Source organism: Hemicordylus capensis, chromosome 7 (genome assembly GCF_027244095.1).
Source record: "Hemicordylus capensis ecotype Gifberg chromosome 7, rHemCap1.1.pri, whole genome shotgun sequence".
NCBI classification, from domain to species: domain Eukaryota; kingdom Metazoa; phylum Chordata; class Lepidosauria; order Squamata; family Cordylidae; genus Hemicordylus; species Hemicordylus capensis.
Genome location: NC_069663.1, coordinates 31219734 through 31235657, shown reverse-complemented (window position 1 = coordinate 31235657; position 15924 = coordinate 31219734). Strand labels below are relative to the sequence as shown.

General features: G+C 55.8%; 1 protein-coding gene across 5 annotated transcripts in view; it reads left to right on the top strand.

Annotated features, from left to right (window-relative positions):
- The first annotated feature begins 254 nt into the window (after positions 1-254).
- The window catches only part of EPHA10 (EPH receptor A10), a 57355-nt gene continuing 41685 nt past the window's right edge, over positions 255-15924 (top strand). For 4 of the 5 annotated variants that reach the window (XM_053268659.1, XM_053268657.1, XM_053268660.1 and 1 more), the window contains exons 1-3: positions 1077-1249; positions 12954-13018; positions 14795-15464. In XM_053268659.1, the coding sequence (XP_053124634.1) occupies positions 1150-1249; positions 12954-13018; positions 14795-15464 (835 nt within the window). In that variant the 5' untranslated portion in view covers positions 1077-1149. Of the gene's footprint in view, positions 361-1076; positions 1250-12953; positions 13019-14794; positions 15465-15924 lie in introns of those variants that run through there. The other variant, XM_053268658.1, reaches the window with a different exon arrangement.

The following is a 15924-nucleotide window of genomic DNA, read 5'->3' as shown; positions in this document are numbered from 1 at the left end:
CCGAGAAGGCCATCTCTCTCATACCCTTTTGCCACACTTCGGAGGGAGGGGGATGGCACATGGAGTGGGGGAGGGGGCTTGGGTGGAGGGCAAAGTTCTGGGCAGGCTCAGGCGGGAGGAGGAGACGACCCCAGAGCCCAGATGGTTTAGGGCTGCAAATGTCAAACAGAGCACCTTGAGTTGAGCCCAGAAGCAAACAGAAAGCCAGTGACGCTGGTAAGGGATCCGGGCCTGATCTGAGTTGAGCCCTGAAGAAGCGGCCCTGGCAGGCAGGTGTATGGAGCCCCTGAGCTGAAGACGGGCAAGACCTTGAAGAGGGAGCGGCTTCAAGGGCAGCCCTATGGGAAAAGGCACGCTGCAGTAAGCGGACCTCGAGGGCTCGCTCTGGTCTCTCCAGGAAAGGGCAGAGCTGGGGCACCGGAGGAGGTTTCTAAGGAGTGTCCTGGCCAGGGCTCCAGCTGGGCATCCAGAAGCCGAGCTGGGACCCATTTGGAGGAGATGCGCAGCGGACACGCACGTGGGGCCCCGCCGGGAGTTCTCCGGCCCGCTCAGCGGCCCCCTTCTGGACGGACGCCAGGATGGGCCGCCTGGGCGGGGCACCGTCCATCACGTTACAACGCTGCATTCCTTCCCGTAGGGGGGCTTCGGCAGGTGGGGCTGGGTGGGGAGGTGGGGGGCAGGTGGGGCTGGAGGATGGCACACGACGGGGGCCTGCGCCCCGCGGGGGTTCAGCTTAGCCCCTCCCCCATGGGATCATCCGGAGATTTGGGACAGGAAAGGCGAGAGCCACAGTGGCCTCTCCGCGGACCGCTTTTTCCCTCCCCGAGGACGGAGGCTGCTGCCCCTAGGAGGAACCCAGCCTTCGTGTGGCAGGGCAGAACCCTGTCAGAACCCGGAACTCCTCACTCGCATGTGTGAGTCTATCGAAAAAGTCTACGAGTGCCTCTCGCGGCGCTAGGCAAGCGAATAGGCCCCGCCCCCATAGCCCTGGCCCCGCCCCAGGCTGGCGGGCGTCCCGATTGGTCGGTGGGCGTGGCCGGGCGCCGAGGCGGGTTTGCTGCCGGTGCGGGGCGGGGGGCACGAGACGGAGGCAGCTGCCACTGGCCGGGCGGGCGCGGAGTAGTCCGTGTGGCCAGGCTGGGCGATGCCATGGAGCCTCGGAGCGGAGCCGGTGTCGGGGGCTGGAGCGAGCCGGGCAGGATCCTCGCCCTCCTCGGGCTGCTCCTGCGCGCCGCCTCCGCCGAGCAAGGTGAGCAGGTAGACTGCCCATGAGGGGGAGGCTCCACGGGGGGTGGGCTCTTTCCTCTTCGTGCATGCGCCTCGGCCCCTTCCCGGGAGAGGGTCTGGGTCAGGCTAAAGTCCCTCCAAGACCAGAATCCGGTTTCCAACAGAGGGCCCGAGGAGAAGCCCTCCGCTGTTGCGTGCCCTCAGCATCTGGCCCTCGGAGGTAGACTGCCCCTGAACACGGGGGCTCCATTTACAGTTCGCATTGGCGGATCTGCCCCTCCAGATTACATGGCGACGGATCAGGTGTGGCTTTGCTGTCGCGATCATTTTGTGGATGTGGCAGCCTCTCAGTGGGCAGGAGATCCGAGGCGAGGGAGACTCCGGCTGGATCGGACCGGTCTCCAGCCCTGGGTAGCCAAATGCCCCAACGGGGAGCCTTTCAGGCTGGTGCTGCTAAGCATGAAGCAAGGAAACCAGCCCTCCCTGCTGCCTGCCCCCGCAGCAGGGTAGGCAGCCTCTGACCATGGAAGCTCCAGGAAGCTGTTTTCTGTGGAATTGTCTAATCCCGTTTTAGAGCCGTCGAAGTGAGCCGCCATCGCCGTGACTGCTGCTGGTGGGGTCCGGGTGGGCGATTGAAGGCATCTGAAGGAGACCTGGGGCGGGGTCTGGCTCGCGGGCAATGCTGGGCGCGGGGAGGCAGCAGGCGACCGCCCGCTTGCAGATCAGCCTGGCAGCAGGAGGGGCAGAGGAGAAGAAGGGGCAGAGAGCGGCAGGGTCGGCGCGGGGAGGAGGATGGCGAAGCGGACACGGTGCTTTTGCCACGGAGAGACCGTGCGCTCCTTTACTGGCCGATCTTATTTCCAAGAATTTGAAAGGCCAGAGCCCCCTCCCCTGTGGCTGAGGTGCGGCGGCCGTGATGTCTGTCTGCCTGCCTCTCAACGGGGGTCTCCCCGAGGCGCTGGCTGGCTGGAGTCTGCTCCGCGGCTGTCGGTGCAGCCAGTCGAGCGCGGCGGGACCAGGCGCGCCCGGCCCGGCCCTTACCCCTGCTGAACGCACATGAATGCCTCCCCGCACCCGCGCCATTCACCTGCCCTTTACGGCAAAGCCTCTGAGGCTGGTGGGGTGGGGGCAGCAGGGCGGCCAATGGCCCCCTCTTGTGTGCAGAGGGCTGCTTGCTCGTGCAGCAGCGAGGCGGGTGGTGGGTGCCGGAGAGCAGAAAGGCAGGCGCACCAGCAGCTGTCTGGAGCCGCTGCTCACCTGATCAATTCAGGGTGCTGCTCGGTGTTGGGGGAGCCGTCTTGCAGAGGCGGGGACGCGCTAGCAGGCGGCTGGATTCCATGCCTGTGCGGGCTTGAGGACCCTGCCCTGCCCAGAGGATTTGTGCTGCTCCCCAGGAAGACTCCTGCTTTTCACGCGCGCCTGACTTTGCGCTGGCCCGGCATGGCTCTCTCCTTTGCGGGTCTCTTCGGACCCCAGAGCAGAAGCTCCTTTCTTATGGAAGGGGTCGATGTCAGGAATTACCCCCGTGAATCCTTCCTGGTCGCTCACATATTTTCTTCTAGAAATGGCTTGCCAAAAACTAGATGCTGGCTCCCAGGCTCTGGTTCTGGTGTTGACTCCAGGAAGTTCTTGGTTGGAATGTGGCTGCCACTTTGACGAACACTTGAAATGCTGTTGCAGCTGCTGCTGGTTCTGAGTGATGTGCATGTTTGCTAACACTGGGGTGTGTGTGTGTGTCGGGGGGGGGCTATATATGCTCCCCTGCCTGTTTCTGCTAAACTTGGAGGAGAGACCTCAGGGCTGCTTCTCTCACACCCCCTGCTCCCTTACCCATAATACTCCATTTTATGGAGTCTAGAGCAGTGAGGAGCAGCCAGTAGTGGCTGGTCCTAACAGGCCAGGAGGTGCAGCTGCCTCTGCTCCCTGACACCAGCTCAGGTTGCTCCCCTCTCTCTCTTGTACTGCCTGCAGGCTGGCCATTCCTCAGGTAGAGCTGCACGGTTAACAGGCAGGCCGCACAGCTTTCAGGCAGTGCAGGAGAGAGAGGAGTCCCCTGAGCTGCTGCTGGGAAGCAGCGGCAGCTGCGCCTCCTTGGGTGCCCCCTTTACCCGTTAGGATGGCCGCTGCTGTTGTATTAGCAAAGCCCTTGTGGAAATGGGGCTCTTTGTAAGTGGAGGTTCCTTGCCTGTGTCCAAGCCCAAAGGAGCTCAGGTGGAGTAACCCATTCAGGAGCATTTGCATCCTTCTTCATAGCAGCAGGATGAGCCCAGCAATTAAGGGTGAACCTCGCTGAGCTGCCTTGCAGAGGTTTGAAACTTCCTGCTGCTGGACAGCTCCTTCCAAGGACGAGAAACTTTGCTCCACTCTGTGTTGTCACTGTGCATGTGGCAGGAGAGAAGAGACACCCTTGGCAGGGGGTCCCGTGTGGGGCATGGGTGGTGCAGGGTCTCATTTGGGGTGCTGGCCACTCTGGAACAATATTGTCATCCCTGCTGGCCAGCATTCTTCCTCAGATCTACTGCATTTGGGCACAGTCACCCCACTCCCCTGCTTCAGAACCGAGGAGCATACGAATTGCCTTGCTGGATCAGGCTCAAGGCCAGCATCCTGATTCCCACAGTGGCCCTCCAGCTGCCTCTGGGGAAACCCACAAGGCTGCCTCTCCTGCTGTTGCTTCCCTGCCACTGGTATTCAGAGGCATTGTGCCTCTGAGCCTAGAGGTTGCTGATAGCCACTGACTAGTAGCCAGTGAGAGACCTGTCCTCTTAGAATTTGTCAAAGTCCCTTTTAAAGCCATCCAAGCTGGTGGCCATCACTACATCCTGTGGCAGAGAATTCCACAGATTAATTATGCTCTCTGTGAAGAAGTGTTTCCTTTTATCGGTCCTGAATTTCCTGGCAATCCATTTCATGCGATGACCCCTGGTGCTAGTGTGATGGAGGGAGAACTTTTCGCTGTCCACTCTCTCCACACCATGCATCATTTTATAAACCTTGATCACATCTCCCCTTAGTCGTCTTTTTTTCTACACTAAAAGCCCTAAATGTCGTAGCCTTGCCTCGTAAGGAAAGTGCTCCAGCCCCTGATCATCCTGGTTGCTCTCTTCTGCACCTTTTCCAGTTCTACCATATTCTTTTTTAGACATAGTGACCAGATCTGTACACAATATTCCAAATGTGGCTGCACCATAGATTTGCATTATAATAGCAGTTTTATTTTAAATTCCCTAGCATGGAATTTCCCATTTTTTTTTACAGCTGCTGCACACTGAGACCATACTTTCAGCAAGCTGTCCACCAGGACCCCAAGATCTCTCTCGTGCTTCGACACGGACAGCTCAGACCTCATCAGTGTATATGTGAAGCTGGGATTTTTTGCCCCAATATGCATCACTTTACACTTGCCAACATTGAACCGTATTTGCCATTTTGTTGCCCACTTGCCCAATTTGGAGGGAGCCTTTTGGAGCTCCTCACAATGTGTTTGTGATTTCACTGCTCTAAATAGTTTTGTTTCATCTGTAAGTCTGGCCACTTTACTGCTTACTCCAATTTTTAGATCATTTATGGATAATTTAAAAAGCACTGGTCCCAGTACCAGTGGGGGCACCCCACTTCTTACATCTCTCCATTGTGGACATTATCCATTTATTCCTACCTCTGTTTCCTCTCTTTCTACCAGTTTCTAATCCATGGATGAGCCTGTCCCCTAATCCCTTGACTGCTAAATTTATTCAAGAGCCTTTTTTGTCAAAAGCTTTTTGACAGTTCAAGTATTCCATGTCAACTGGATCATGCCTGTTGACACTCCCAAGGAACTCCAAGAGGGCTTGTGATAGCAAGCATGAATTGTCCCCTTTGCTAAGCAGGGTCCACCCTGGTTTGCATTTGAATGGGAGACTACATGGGAGCACTGTAAGACATTCCCCTCAGTGGATGGGGCTGCTCTGGAAAGAGCACCTGGCTGCTTGCATCCAGAAGGTTCCAAGTTCCCTCCCTGGCAGCATCTCCAAGATAGGGCTGAGAGAGACTCCTGCCTGCAACCTTGGAGAAGCCACTACCAGTCTGTCTAGTCAGTACTGAGCTGGATGGACCAAGGGTCTGACTCAGTAGAAGGCAGCTTCCTATGTTCCTATCTTTGCAGGTCATGCTGATTCTCCTTCAGCAAGGCGTGTTCTTCCATATGTTTAACAATTTTATCTTTAATGATACTTTCCATCAGTTTATCCCAAACAGACAGTAAGTTAACTGGCCTTAGAACATCACTTCCTGTCACTTGACTCAATTCTTCAGCCTCCCTCCCTAAGAAGCTCAGTTCACACATGAGCACTGTATCCTCTGCTGTGAAGACAGATGCAAATAACTTGTTCAGTTTCTCTGCAATCTCCCTCTCCTCCTTGAGCATCCCTTTAACCCCTTGTCATCTAATGGTCCAACTGCCTCCCTGGCAGGTTTTCTGCTGCTGCTGTATTTAAAGAAGTTTTTATATTCCCCTTGATGTTGCTATCCATATGTTCCTCAAACTCTTCTTTCATGTTGCTTGTTATCTCCTTGCAGTTTTGCCAAAGTGTGTGTTCCTTTCTTTTCTCCTCATTTGGGCAGGACTGAAGGAAATCTTCTTACCTTTTATATCTTCCTTGAGTCTGCTCATTAGCCATGCTGGCCTCCTCTTGGACTTGGTGGGACCTTTACTTCTTTTTGGTATCCATTCTAACTGGGCTTCTGTCATTATGGTTTTAAATAAGCTCCATGAGCTCTGGAGTGATTTGACTTTCCCTTTCAGCTTTCTTTTCACCAGTCCCTCTCATTTCTGAGAAGTTTCTCCTCCTGAAGTCCAAAGTTGACTTCTTAGCCAAGTCTCTCTCCGCTCGCAGATATGAATTTGATTGCACTGTGGTCACTGTTCCGTATTGGTTCCATGACACTGACCTCTCACACCAGGTCCTGAGAGCTCCTTGGATTAGGTCCAGGGCCGCCTTCTCTCGGGTTGCTTCTGTGACCGGCTGTTCTGAGGCACAATCCTTTCGGGTATCTAGAAATGTGGCCTCTTTGTCATTACCGGAAAGTGTAAATTCCCCGTCCATGTAAGGGCAATTTGCACCACCCATTATTACAGTTCTGCCGCCTTTCGGTGGTGCCTCCTTGCTTTCCTTCTCCAACTCCAGCTCACCCTCAACGTTTTGCTCAGGAGGGCTGAAAGAGTTCGCTGGTCCTGGCTGCAAAAGCGCCTTCCTTCTGCAGGAGGCTGTGGCTTGCTGTTGGGGCTTGCTTTGGAAGAGAGGGGCGTGTTGTCCAGCTCCCTCACCCCCTTGCTCTCTGCAAGGAGGTCGCTTGGCTCAGGGGTCTCAGGAGAGAGCAGCTGCCTAAAGAGGGTGAAGATTGCCCTTGGTTTGTGTGGCCCTTTCCCCCCCGCAGTTCTCCTCCGCTTTCGCTGGAATCAGGCCATATTGATCGGCTGCCTGTGGTATTTTTCTTTGCCAGCGCCGCTCACCAAGGACTTGAGAAAAAGCATCCAGGTGTGGAAGAGCAATGGTGCCAGAGAGCACGGCTTCCCAACTGGGGTCGCCAGATGTTCCTGGACTGAGCCCAGGAGCAGCTTGTCCTAGCAAGGTGGGGGGGGGTGGGGGGGGCCACGGAGGCACAGCTGCCTCTGCTTTCCGGAGCTCCCTTTGCTCCTCCCCCCTCCCACTCCTCCTGGAGCTGTACTGCCTGTAGGCCGGCCATTCGTCAGGTTAACCGCACAGCTCTACCTGATGAATGGCCAGCCTGCAGGCAGTGCGCAAGGTGGGAGAGAGACGAGCAAACGGAGCTCTGGGAAGCAGAGGGAGCTGTGCCTCTTTTGCTGCCCCGTCCCCGGCTCATTACAACAGGCCTCTCCTGTCCACGACCCCACTATCCCCAGCCACAAGCTCCTCCAGCCATTGGGAGTTGTAGTCCAACAGCATCCAGAGACCCAAGGCTGGGGCGCCCTGCTGTCTGTGGAGGGAGGGCAGCAGCAGGAGCGTCCCCCATGATCATCACGAGCCAGCCGGCCAGCTCTGGCCTTTCAGGGGAAGTGGGGGCTGGAGCAGCCCTTTGGCTTTCTGCTGCCATGCGTGGGCTGGTGCTTATGGGCTGCAGGTTGCATGGTGGCTGGAGAGGGCTCTACGTGGGCCTGGGTGGCGCATGGATGCTGGCTCCCTGCCCCCCCCCGCCGCCACCCCTGGTGCTCTTTCCTTGCAGGCTTCCACTTCTTCAGGTGCACCCACTGCTGCCTGATACCATAGAGAGGAGAGCTGGTCTGGTGGGAGCAAACATGACTGGTCCCCTTAGCTAAGCAGGGTCCACTCTGGGTGCAAATGAAGGGGAGACTAGAAGTGTGAGCACTGTCAGAGATTCCCCTAATTAGGGGATGGAGCCACTCTGGGAAGAGCTGAAGGTCCCAAGTTCTCTCCCTGGCATCTCCAAGGTAGGTCTGAGAGAGATTCCTGCCAGCAACCTTGGAGAAGCCGCTGCCAGTCTGTGTAGATAATACTAAGCTAGATGGACCAAGGGTCTGACTCAGTATATGGCAGCTTCCTGTGTTGCCTGCTGCAAGTCTGCTTTGCTCTCTAGGAAAGACCTCCTCTGGTATCAAGCACTGGCCCACTCGGTGGAGCCCTGCTGCCCTGCAACCAGTGTTCCCTCTAACAGGAATTCCCAGATGTTGTTCACTACAGCTCCCAGCATCCCCAGTTGCAGTGTCCTTTGGCTGGGGATTCTGGGAGTTGTAGTCAACAACACCTGGGAATAACTGTTAGAGGGAACACTGCTTGCAAGCCTCCCAGGACGGTTTCTAGTGAGGGGCTGAGCAAAGCATCCAAAGAACCAGCCGCAAGCTCGATTAACAAAGGCATTCCCTAGGGTGAACATGGACGCATGCAAAGCTTTGGTTTGGGGAGCAATAAACTGGTTTTGTGGCAGGTTACGTTCAGTCTTGAGCCTGTGCTCACTGTGTGCATTGTTTCCTGTTTGCAGGATTTGCACCCCTGAAGGCGGGGCCCTTGCTGTTGCCTGTATCAAGCTGATCTCTAGGGCCCCTAGTGGTTACAATTCAAGAAGAGTCAGTAATATATTGCACAGCTTGTGTAGGGCTGAGGAGAAGATCCATGGTCCAAAATGGGCACCGCTGTGTTTGGAGAGGAGAGCTAAATTCCACTGCTGTCCCCCACTGGTGGTTGAGACATCAGTCTGGTGAGAAAGGGACTGACTAGTTTGGGGCCTGGAAACCAAATCCAATGAGAAATGGTTGAAAGAGCTGGCTATGGTCAGCCAGGGTGCTTTCCAGCTTACCTGCTCAACAGTGGCAAAATGCTTCGGTTCAGGCAAATCGCATTCAAAATGTAAATAGCAAAGTGCCCAGCAGGGGGAGCAGTCTCGCGAAAACTAACAACTGGAAAATACAGCAACCTTTTTACGCCGGACATACTGTACAGCATTATAGCGATAAATCGCAGCGATTAAATCTGAATCGAGGCATCAGAAATGTGAACGGCACCCTGATGTCAGCGTATGGACTGTGGTGTCACAACACAGGAAGTGCAAAAGCACACTTCGGAGATACATCGTGAACCCGTTGCAGGGTCTATTCTGGAAAGCACCCTGGGAAAGAGAAGGCTAAGCAAGAGGGGCATGGGAGACATCATGAGAGCTGCCTTTAAGTATATGGAGAAGGAGCAACCTTGTCCTCTGTTGTTCCTGCAGGCAGGGCTAGAACCAAGAGGTTGCAGCAACAAGGAAGCAGATTCTGGCTAGACATTCGAAGAATTTATTGAGCTAGAGGTTTTCAGCTGGGCAGAGCCATCTGTCAGGGCTGCTGTAGCTGATTTCTGCCCGGGTCTGGACTAGAGGTAGTAATTTTAAAGTAATATAGTTTTATGGTTCCACAATTTGTTTTTGAATCATGCTCTACTGTTCTATCTTATGCTGGTCTCAGACCATAATAAAGACGATTGATTGACGGAAACCTGCAAGAGCCCTTCAACCCTCACCTTCTGTGGTTCCCTGATGATCGTCCCCATCTTGCAGGTCACCGAGACTGTGGCTGAGAGGACAGCTGAGAACAGCCCTGTGATGTAGGCCGTGGTGAATGCTGCAGGCTGGATGAGGAACTGTGGCTGTGTGTGTGTGTGTGTGTGTGTGAGTGGTCTACAACAACAATCCTGCGGTGTAATTTTGTGCCGTTATCTGGAATTGTTGTATAAAAGCTGCTGCCGTCTTTGTTTTTTATCTGCCCCCTGGAAGGTCTTGTTGCTTTGAGAGGAGGTCTTCGGTTCTGCAGCACATGAGTACGTTCATTGATGCGCTTAAAAGGGGGCAATTAATGTGTGGAAAAATCGTGTTAAGTCCTTTGAGAACTCATTAATGCAGTAACAGCATTCTATTATCTCATAACAGAACTGATAAACCAGGGACACACACACACACACACACACACACACACACACACACACAGAGGCATGGACACAGAAAGCTCGGGGATCTGATAAGGAATCTTATCTCTTAAGGAAAGCGGGCGAAAAGCAGTCAGGACATGGTGGGTGAGGTTTGGCATGATTATGAACTATTTTGTTATGTTATATAATTATTAGGTAAAGTGTGCCGTCAAGTCGATTTCGACTCCTGGCACCCACAGAGCCCTGTGATTTTCTTTGGTAGAATATAGGAGGGGTTGACCATTGCCTCATGAAGGAGAGGTCTATCAACGGCTACTAGTCAGAGGGCTAAAGGCCACCTCCAGCCTCAAAGGCAGGATGCCTCTGAATCCCAGTTGCAGGGGAGCAACAGCAGGAGAGAGAGGGCAGGCCCACACCTCTTGCCTGTGGGCTCCCCAGTGGCACCTGGTGGGCCACTATGTGAAACAGGATGCTGGAGTAGATGGGCCTTCTTGGGCCTGATCCAGCAGGGCTGTTCTGATGTTCTTATGCCCCTCAAAACTGACACAAAAAGTATATATATTTTTTACCCCAGATATAAATCGGGCTACACGCTAATGGCCAATGAAAAACCTGAATTGTATAGGGACGGCGTTAAAATTTGCCAATATGTGAATGTACCCCTTCCATTCTGGAGGAGATGCAAACTAAAAGCTGGGTGTGAAAAACTTTGGCGTGGGAATTGCTGGAATTTCATGCAACAGATGAAGCTTCTGAGCATGCCCTGGCATCTCTTCTCCTGCTCGTGAGCAAGGACTAGGAGCCACAATCCGTGTGTGTGTGTGTGTGTGTGTGTGTGTGTGTGTGTGTGTGTACCTATTCATAGCAGGAGTGGAGAGGAGATCTGGAGCATTGCTCCACATGGAGAAAGTGGAAGCGATGGTGAAGCTGGGGTGTGGAATGTGGTGGGAAGAGAGAATCTGCCTGTTGGGCTGAAGGTGATGGAGCCGTAAACTGGCAGGCCAGGAGGACCCTGGAGGGAAGCCATGTGGAAGGGATGTGGCTTTCTCCCAGGATTCGCATCTTCGGCTGGGAGCAGATGACACTGGTTTTACTTGTGCTCTAAAAACCCGCCGCGGCCCTCTTACCATGCTGCTGGAGTCTGCAAATTGTCCCAGGCGTGCCGTGAATAATGACAATGGTTTCTCTAAACTGACTGCGCTCTGGGAAGGCAAACGCTTCACTGGAGTATTTACAGCTTGCGATGAAGGCTGCAGAGCGTGGAGCACAGACGGGCAGGCAACGGGCAGAGAGGCTTCCTTGCGGGGCGTTGGGAGCTGGACACGACTTTGGTGCCTCTGAGCCTCTTCTCTTGTGCGGAATGAGAATCCGCTTCATGCTGCCTGGTTAATTGTGGCCGTCTTTCTTGGGCAGGAGGTTTGGGAGAAAGGGGTAGAACCTGGGAGAGGAGAGCTGGTCTTGTGGCAGCAAGCAGGATTTGTCCCCTTAAGCTAAGCAGGGTCTGCCTTGGTTGCATATGAATGGGAGACTTGATGTGTGAGCAGCACTGCAAGATCTTCCCCTCAGGGGATGGAGCCGCTCTGGGAAGAGCAGAAGGTTCCAAGTTCCCTCCCTGGCAGCATCTCCAAGATGCTTCTCATGGTTGGAGAGCCACCACCACTGCTCCCATCTTCCAGGGCTGGCTCTGGCTCTGAAGGGCCTTCGCTCAGCAAGGCGGCCTTTGGTGGGTTCCCCCCTACCTGGAGTTGCAGCACAATGTGGGGCACTGTTGGAGGGAAAGCATGGTGGGCAGCTGGCAGCAGCGAGAGCCCTCTGGTCTGGTTGCTGCTGCCGCCACAGATGGCCCACTAAGGATCCCACGCGCAACCCCATCACAGCAAGGTGCGAGGGGGGCACTCAGCTGGAGGCCAAGGGGGGCTGGCTGGGCTCAGTCCTCTCCAAGGGGTGGGGGCAGACAGACACCAGCCTTCTGCAGTTGCCCTTGTGTTGACACAGGAGCAATCTCAGACATCTAACCATGTGATGCTGGCACCTAGGCACCTAAATATCTTCTGAGTTCTCTAGAAAGTCTAGTTTCAAGAATAAGATTTTGGCCCTTAAACATCTGGCACCTTTTCTCAGGGTGTGTTTGTGTGTGTGTGTGTGTGTGTGTGTGTGTGTGTGTGTGTGAGAGAGAGAGAGAGAGAGAGAGAGAGAGAGAGAGAGAGAGAGAGAGAGGATTAAGCTGGTCATGCTGTAGCAAGCATGGATTGTCCCCTTTGCTAAGCACGGTTCGCTTTGGTTTGCATTTGTATGGCGTGCTGTAAGATGTCCTCCTTCGGGGATGGGCCCATAGCTCAGCAGAAGAGCATCTGCCCGCTTGCATGCAGAAGGCCCCAGGTTCAACCCCTGGCAGCCTCTACAGGAACTTTACCAGAAAGCAGGTTTTACCACGAGTTTTCTGTGAGGCTTTACCGCGAGTTTGAAGTTCCACCCCCCCCCAATGATGCAAAAAGTGGATTTCTTTACCCCAGATATAAATTGGGCTACCCTCTCAGTGATGAAAACCCCAAATGGTATGTGAACTGCTCCCCACTCGCTCGCAGAGAATTCGGGGTAGATTTGGCCAATATGTGAGTGCACCCCCTCCATTCTGGAGGAGATGTGAATGAGATGCTGGGTGTGGGAAACTTCCAGGTAGGGCTGGGAGAAACTCCTGCCTGAGACCTTGGAGAGAGTTGCATCTTCCAATCAGTGTAGACAAACCTGAGCTGGATGGACCAAGGGTCTGAGTTGCTACAAGGCAGCTTCCTAGGTTCCAGAGGGAGGAGAGAGAGCACACAACCCCCTCCTCTGGGCAGCCACCCCCGCCAGCATTGTCATGTTGTGTGCAAGTGTGATTGTGTATATGGGAAGGAGAGAGAGATGTTGTGCCTTGTTCTGCTGACATTCCCTGAGTGCTTTCCAGATTACGCCCCACCACAGGTTCATGACGGATCTGCTAAGGGTGCTTCCGTCCTGCCTGTGCTGTGACACCGCAGTCCCTGCGCCGACAGCAGGGTGCTGTTCACATTTCCAATGCCTCGTTTCGGATTTTATCCTTGCATCATAGTGCTACAACGTTGCGTGTACGTTGCAGAAAAGTGGCTGTATTTTCCCGCTGTCGGAGTTAGAGATTCTGGGGGTCGTCATCAATACGACCCTGCCAAGCCGAAGCGTTTCTCCTCCTTTTGTAGCATGTCGTCTGGAAAGTGCCCTGATGGATGATGGCTGCTGCTGCTGAGGGACAGGCTCTCATACCTTCCTGTTCTGATGCTTCTGTCTCCCATGTAGTGGTTTTACTGGATTCCAAGGAGTCGCAAGCGGACCTGGGCTGGACATCGCACCCTTCAAATGGGGTAAGTGCTCTCTGGTCTCTGCTGCTGTCCTGCCCCACACGCAGCAGGCTGAGAGGAGGACCGCAGTGCGCAGAGGCAGAGCACCGGCCTCCTTGCAGGCAGAAGGTCCTGGCTTCTGTCCCCAGCCGCAGCGACTCCAGGTGGGGCTGGGAAGGACCCCTGCTTGAGATGCTGGAGAGGTGCTGCCAGCCAGCCGGGTCAGTCCTGGGCTGAATCAGAAGGGTCTGCTTTGACAGAAGGCATCGCCCTTGCCATGCTAGCCGAGCCTACCTGGAGGGCTGACTGGAGAGAATCTGCCTGTCAGCCGGGTCCTGCTGAGCCCTGGCAAATGCCTCTGAAATACTTGACCGGCCTCCAGTGCCTTCTTCCGGGACTGGAGACTGATTTCTGCCCCCGGCTCCATCCTCTGGAATCAGTCCTGTCCGGATTCTTAGAAGGTGCTCTTTTGGTGCTTGGCTGCAGGGAGAAGGCGCTTTGCATCCTGACCACGGCTGGCCCAGAGAGACCGTCTGCGGTTGCATGTCATTGAACTGGCAGGCTGGAAACAATCCGGAGCTTTCCGCTCAAGCGTCTCCGGTGGCAGGAGGGGGCCACGGTGCCCTTCCCTGGTGACTGACACGTACAAGGAGGCCTTGGCACGGGTGCCGCAATTCCCAAGTGCCAGGGAGGGGAGGGGAGCCTGTGCAAGGAGAGGCTTGCCTGACTGTGCCCGGGAAGTGCGTGAGACGAGCGCGGATTTGCTCGCCAGAGCACGGGGTTCTGAGTCATGAGGTCGGGGCTGTGCCCTGTGGCTCAGTGGTCTCTGGCCTCCCAGGTCTTGCTCAGCCATTCCCTGCTGGGAAATGCAAAACAAACCACGCGCGGCCAAGGGGGAAGTCCAGCAGCGGCTCTGGCACAGATCTGTGGGCAGCCACACTGCTGTTGAGTCCGTTCAGGGTCTTCAGTCCAGTAGTGGCTGCTCCTAATGAGCTGGGGGGCGCCGAAGGAGGCCACTCGAGGGGCTTCTCGCTCTCCCGCCCCTGCCTGCAGGCTGGCCATTTGTCAGGTAGCACTGCGCCGTTAGCCACCCAGCTCTACCTGATGAATGGCCAGCTGCAGGCAGCACAGCTCCCAGGCAGGGGAGAGAGGAGCCCCCTGAGCCCCCTCCTTTGCCGCTGCTGCTGCAGTCTCTGCCTGTGTTGGCCAGTTCCCAGCCACTGGCGCTGGGGCTCTCCAGGTTGTTGCTCAGCCGTTTCGATGCCAGACCTGGGGGGTGTGAGATGGGGAAGGGTGCCTGAGTCGGGGTGCTGCTGGTGTGGAGGGTCTCCCCTCCAGCCCCCTCCCCACCAGTGGCTTGCGGAGGAGGGACTTGGAGTCCCCCGCGGACTTCTGCAAGTGCCTGACTTGGCCTTGCTTGGGGTAGGGGCCACGTGTCCTCTCGCAGTTTGGTGTTTTTGCCACAAGCCTCCTCCCAGGGAACAATGCTCTTCCGTGGGCGCTCTTGTGTGTAGCTGGACGCATGGCAGCGTTCTCCTCTGAAGCAGCAGCAGCAGCAGCAGCTTTTCCCCCAAGCACAAGGCCACGTCCGGAGCAAATGGACCCTCGTGTGGGGATCTTTGGTGCCCGACCTCTGCCCTAAAGCCTCGGGATTTAGCCTGTGGCCTCTCTTGTCCCCTTTCTCCCTCTCTGGAGCTGCAAAATGCAGGCTTCAGCAACAGGCATGTCCCTGTGCAGAGAGGAGCTCAGCTCTGGCGATTGCTGTGGGGTAAAAGGTGCATTTCCTGTTCTTCTTTGCAGTGGGAAGAAATCAGCGGGGTGGACGAGAACTACAAGCCCATCCGCACCTACCAGATCTGTAACGTGATGGAGCCGAATCAGAACAACTGGCTGCAGACCGGCTGGATTGCCAGGCACCGCGGCCAGAGGATATTCATTGAGCTGAAGTTCACCCTCCGGGATTGCAACAGCATCCCAGGCGTGGTGGGCACCTGCAAGGAGACCTTCAACCTCTACTACGCGGAGTCTGACTCGGACCTGGGCCCCCGTGTCAGCGAGCAGAAGCACACCAAGATCGACACGATCGCGGCGGACGAGAGCTTCACCCAGGGGGATCTGGGCGAGCGCAAGATGAAGCTGAACGTGGAGCTGAGGGAAATCGGGCACCTCCGCAAGAAGGGCTTCCACCTGGGCTTCCAGGACATGGGGGCCTGCGTGGCCCTGGTCTCCGTGCGGGTCTATTACAAGAAGTGCCTCTCCACGCTGCAGAACCTGGCCGTCTTCCCCGACACGGTGGCCGAAGCCGCGTTCGCCACGCTGGTGGAAGTCAGGGGGGCCTGCGTCAGTCATTCGGGAGTGGATGCGGACAGCACCCCCCGGATGCACTGCAGCGCGGAGGGGGAGTGGCTGGTCCCCATCGGGAAGTGCGCCTGCCATGCTGGCTTTGAAGAAAAGGACGGCGGGTGCCAAGGTAAAGACGGCCTCAGGGCACACGCGTGGGCAGAGCCCCCTTCAGGCAGGTCTTGCAAGTGGCAACGGCTGGGGTTGCTCCCCTCTCTCCTGGGCTGCCTGCAGGCTGGCCATTTGTCAGGTAGAGCTGCCTGGTTCACACACAGCTCTACCTGACAAATGGCCAGCCTGCAGGCAGCAGAGAGAGGAGCCACCTGAACTGCTGCCAAGAAGCAGAAGCAGCTGGTCTCCTTTGCCACCCCACCCCTCCCCTCCCCCAGCTTGTGAGGATGAGCCGCTCCCGACTGGCAAGTAGGGAGGTTCATCAACCGGTTCGGCGAACCTTTTCTGGAGCCCCGAACCGGTTCAGAAGTCCAGCATGTGAGCCGGTTTGGAGGTGGGGGTGATTAAGGGGCAGGGAGGGTGCCCTTACCTGCTCCACCATTCCCACCCCCCCACTGATGTTGTCCCCAAAATCGTTG